This window comes from Engraulis encrasicolus, chromosome 15 (assembly GCF_034702125.1).
Source record: "Engraulis encrasicolus isolate BLACKSEA-1 chromosome 15, IST_EnEncr_1.0, whole genome shotgun sequence".
In the NCBI taxonomy this organism is placed as follows: Eukaryota; Metazoa; Chordata; class Actinopteri; order Clupeiformes; family Engraulidae; genus Engraulis; species Engraulis encrasicolus.
This window is the reverse complement of record NC_085871.1, coordinates 14,258,174-14,262,805: the sequence shown is the minus strand read 5'-3', so window position 1 is coordinate 14,262,805 and position 4,632 is coordinate 14,258,174. Positions and strand designations below refer to the sequence as shown.

The window sequence follows — 4,632 nt, the reverse complement described above, 5'->3', positions numbered from 1 at the left end:
GTGAAGGTCAGTAAATGAAGGTCAATAAACGTTACAAGTAAACGGTGCAAATGTGAACAGTGTGCGGGAGGGATCTTTCTCTAATGTTGGTGACCCAAGGCCTCTACTCCTACCTACCTGGCCAAAGAAGGTGTGCAAGACTTCTACAAAATAGAATTCCTGGCTATTTACTGAATGTGATTTGGTCTGCAGCTGTCCTGCACACAGACATCCCACCCCCACCCACCCTAAAATCCATCAGTGCCCCCCGCCTCGGTTCTTAACAGTGCGACCCCACGGCCGTGTAGTTGGACATCTCCCTCCGTATGGTGCTGAAGGGCGACAGCTCCAGCTCCGTGGTGCACTCGTGCTCGTTGTCGTCGCTCGTGGTGGCCGAGGAGCGCGCCTGGCCGCACGCGTCGCCGCAGCAACAGCAGCAGCAGTCCAGGAAGGCGCGCCCGAACGGCCGGCACAGGCACAGCAGCAGCACCGGCGTCACCGCGGCCCGGCAGAACAGCAGCAGCTGGCTCAGCAGGTGCAGGAGCTCCATGGTGTTCTCCGGCACGCCCGCCGCCATGTACGCCGACACGATGTTGCAGATGTTCTCGGGCACCACGCAGGCGCCGTAGACGATGGCCAGCGCCACCACCGTGCAGTTCATCTGGCTCTCCAGCCGGATCTGCTTCTTGTTGCCCCGGGCACAGGCCTGCTCGGCCAGCCGGATCTTGCGTGCAGTCACCAGCGAGCACCCGATGGTGAAGAGCGTGGGCAGGCAGAAGTAGCAGCCGAAGCACCACCAGAGGCGCGCGCTGTTGTAGGTCAGGCCCAGCACGTACAACATATCGGGCAGGGAGGTGGAGATGCGCACCACGCAGCGCTCCACAGGGACCGGGTCGTCGGGGGGGCCACCGTCCTCCGTGACCAGCTGGCGGATGAGGAGTTCGGGTAAGGCGAGGAGCAGGGCGCCGATCCAGATGACGGCCAGTTTGGCAGAGGTGGAGGTGCAGTTCTCGATCATCTCGTAGTACATCTGCACGTTGGTGGCGGCACGGAAGCGGTCGATGCAAAGGGCGCACAGCGTGAAGGTGGTGACGCCCAATGAAGCCACCTGGAGGGTAAGAAAAGGAAGATTGATAATAAGAACCAAAGGTAAACACACAGGTTGTGGTAAAAAATACACCTCTATAGGCCTATGTATGTACCGGAAAATAGTCCCCAAACTGAAATGACCATGTCAAGCCCTCCGTGTTGATTTGCACCAACATTTGCACTTGATGTGAATATACAAGACACGGAAAGTAATTGGAAATACATTGGAAAAAAGTTCATTCCCTTTGGCTGAAATATTTTGATAGCAGTGCAAGACTGCAGCTACTACGCAAGATTTGGACAATGACTGGGTCACCTGCAAACTGCTTCCACCCACTTATTGAAATCTCTGGATTGCGTGGAGACTCAAATTGAGCTGAGGATGGTGCATCCCTTTAACTCCTGCATAAGACACATCACAGATCTGTGTGTTCGTAAGACTCTATAATGACGAGTTATAAGGATGTCATGAAGCTTAATACTTTTTGGAATTCATAGGCATAATAATTATCTACAAAGTACACATACTCCTGATTCACACTTGTAGGATTAGAACAGTTTAATGGTGAAAATGCACTTGATGTTGGCATTATAATGCATTAACAGCATGAGTATGTAATATTAATGAAGTACTTAAAATAATTTTGGATGCTGATCATACTTTATGTATTCAGTCATTCAATGAAAGTGCTACCAGACAATGTATTCACTGAGACTCTCACTGAATAATCAGGAACATCAAACATATCACGAGACCAGTCTGGTTAAAGCACAAATAGAGATGCAAAACAAGATTTTTTTGCATTTTCATTTTTTGAAGGAGTAAATTGCACTGAATTGTTCCTAATGTGTATTTGGCAACGCAAAAAAATGTAGCCAGGGAGCACTATCTTGGCTTAGCCAGAAATGGCCTCCTGCTTCCTAGTTAAATCAAATTACATACTGAGAGCAACTGTGCTCCACAGCTGGTGCTGGTCCCCACAGTCCAATTGTGCACAGGGCGCCAACAGGTTTTACTCAATGAAGAAGAAGAATACTGCTGAGATTATTCACTTGCCCACAAGCTACTCAACTTGGCCTGGTAGTTTCCCTTTTTTCTTTCTTTCTTTCTTTCTTTCTTTCTTTCTTTCTTTCTTTCTTTCTTTCTTTCTTTCTTTCTTTCTTTCTTTCTTTCTTTCTTTCTTTCTTTCTCTTGTTTTCGGCAAAGTCAGCAAACCTATGGAGTGTAGTGGGCCCCCGGCCTTAATTATGAATGGCCAACAGATGGCCCTCTGTGGCCCCTGCTTAAGGCTCACTAAACAGAGACTTCCTGCCGAGATGGAGTGGGAAGGGAGAGAGGAAGGGAGATGCAGAGGCAGTGAAAGAGAGAAGGTGGGAGATAGAGAGGGAGGGAGGGAGAGAGGCAGAAAAAAAGAGAGACGGCTGGAGAAAGACAGATGGGAGAGAGAGATAGAGAGGCAGAGAGAGAGAGAGAGAGAGAGAGAGAGAGAGAGAGAGAGAGAAAGAGGTAGAGGGAGCAGGGTAAGAGGAAACAAAGAATGGAAAGGGAGAACAAGGAGGAGAGAGAAAGGAAGAGACAATAAGAAAAAAAAGAGAAAGAGAAGGATGAAATGGGAGATTCGGTATGAATTATGAACAAAACAACAGACCTGCCCGGCGCTATTGAAAAGAAGGGCAAGGGCAGAAAAAAGAGGCTCAGCCACCAGCCATCCCCTACAGGCACCGATTGATTCTAATGCCCACGCCCGGCACACACCACAAGAGACCATGGCAGCGCCTGGCTTTCTCTATGTAATTGCACGTGAATCAAAGCCATCAGCATCAAGGGCAATGCAATTAGGGCTAATATGTTCCCTATGCAGGTCTCAAAAGGGACCCTATACACACTAAAAAGGATGCAGAGCTTTCTGTTTTCACCACTGTCGTCATATACTGAATGGATGGAGATAATGCGACCAGCATACATTAATTAACATTAATAACCCCTCCACATCCAGAAGTGGCCATTACTGGGAATGAAACAGCTGTTATTCAATTATCCAGGAGAAGGCATTGCTTTGCTTTTAGAGACCCCGACCAAGAGGCTAAACAACAGAGCTAATGTTGTGGCCATTTTGTGTGAATAGGGCAACCACAATACTTAGACACCATTTTCGAGAAGGCATACACATCTAATTCAGAGAGAAAACACAACCCAAAGGCCAACTTCAGGAAGACAAATGCAAGTACTCATAGCAGGCCCTACGGAAGACGTCAAACAACAGTCTAATACTACTTCAATAACTACCTTGGGGGGCAGGAATATTGTACAAGGCTGTCTTGAAATAGACAAACATGCACATCTACAGTATAACTTTGAAGCCATATTGAAAAAAGTAATAACTCTTTGAGGCCAGGTTGATGAGTAGAAACTCAAATAGCTCATTGAAGACATATTGAAGAGCACAAGCACAACCAACTAGTAACTTGAATGACAATCAACCCTCTTGTAGAGGGCAAACAAAAAATAACTTTCACCTTACTTGCCAGTTCCAGCCGAGCGACTCTGAGTGAACGAGCAGCATGGCACATGTATCCGACTGGGGCGCTGCCCTTAGCTCCACCTGTCCTGCCTGACTTGTGCAGTGCCAATGGGCTTCCTGCATAAATCTGAACTGTGATCCATATTGCCACCTTGGCACCTTGGCTGAGATGTAAACAGTTTGAATTTTTCATCGGCTGAGCTTTTGGAGGCGAGGCTGCACTAAACACTGTCAAAGCACACAGGGGAGGACCAGCTTTGATCTACGTTCCAAGAGAGCTAGCGGAGAAAGAGACGAAGGGAGGGGAAGACAACACGCCGCTAAACACAAGCTCTGCCTTCTCTCATGGCACCTACTGTACCTAGGATTAGGAGTTGAACCAATATCGCAAAATACTGCAGTGATGTGTAGTCACATTAGGGGTGGGTATTGGCAAGGGGTTCATGATTCGATGCGCATCACGATACACATGCCATGATGTGATACTATCACAATGCATTGCGATACTTGTATTATTGCGAAGCATTGCGATATTTACTTCATTCATTTTCTTTTTGCCAACATTATACAATAAAAAACAAATAAAGACTATGAGAGTTTATACATAGAATAGGTTGCAAAAGGCTAATAATAAAGCTTTAAAATAATATTGATGATGGTTTGAAGCTTGGAAGCACTATCACATCATATCTTGTGGTTGTTGTCTAGATTAAAGGCTAACTGAACTTTGAAAGGACACATCAACATACTGCTCCCTTGCATCGTGATTTAGTATCGTGACTAAATATCACGATTAATCACGATTCGATTCAATATCGTCACAGCCCTGAGTCACATTTTAAATAGATTTACTGTACGGTACGGCACAGGGTGGATTATAAAACAACAATACATTATGACAGAATAATGAGGGGTTTTTTAATTTATTTTTAGGACTAAGGAAGACTAAGATAATATTTTTCCTCAAGTTCCTAAAATGAATGAAAATAAAAATCATGAAATCACCTATTGAAGGAGTGTGGATACTGCCACAGCTGAAATT

General features: G+C 46.2%; 1 protein-coding gene across 1 annotated transcript in view; it reads right to left on the bottom strand.

The window, feature by feature from the left end:
- Window positions 1-257: 257 nt before the first annotated feature.
- The window catches only part of gpr37b (G protein-coupled receptor 37b), a 17,314-nt gene continuing 12,939 nt past the window's right edge, over window positions 258-4,632 (bottom strand). Inside the window, exon 2 of the mRNA XM_063217905.1 lies at window positions 258-1,087. Coding sequence (XP_063073975.1) covers window positions 260-1,087 — 828 coding nt within the window. The 3' untranslated portion in view covers window positions 258-259. The remainder of the gene's footprint in view (window positions 1,088-4,632) is intronic.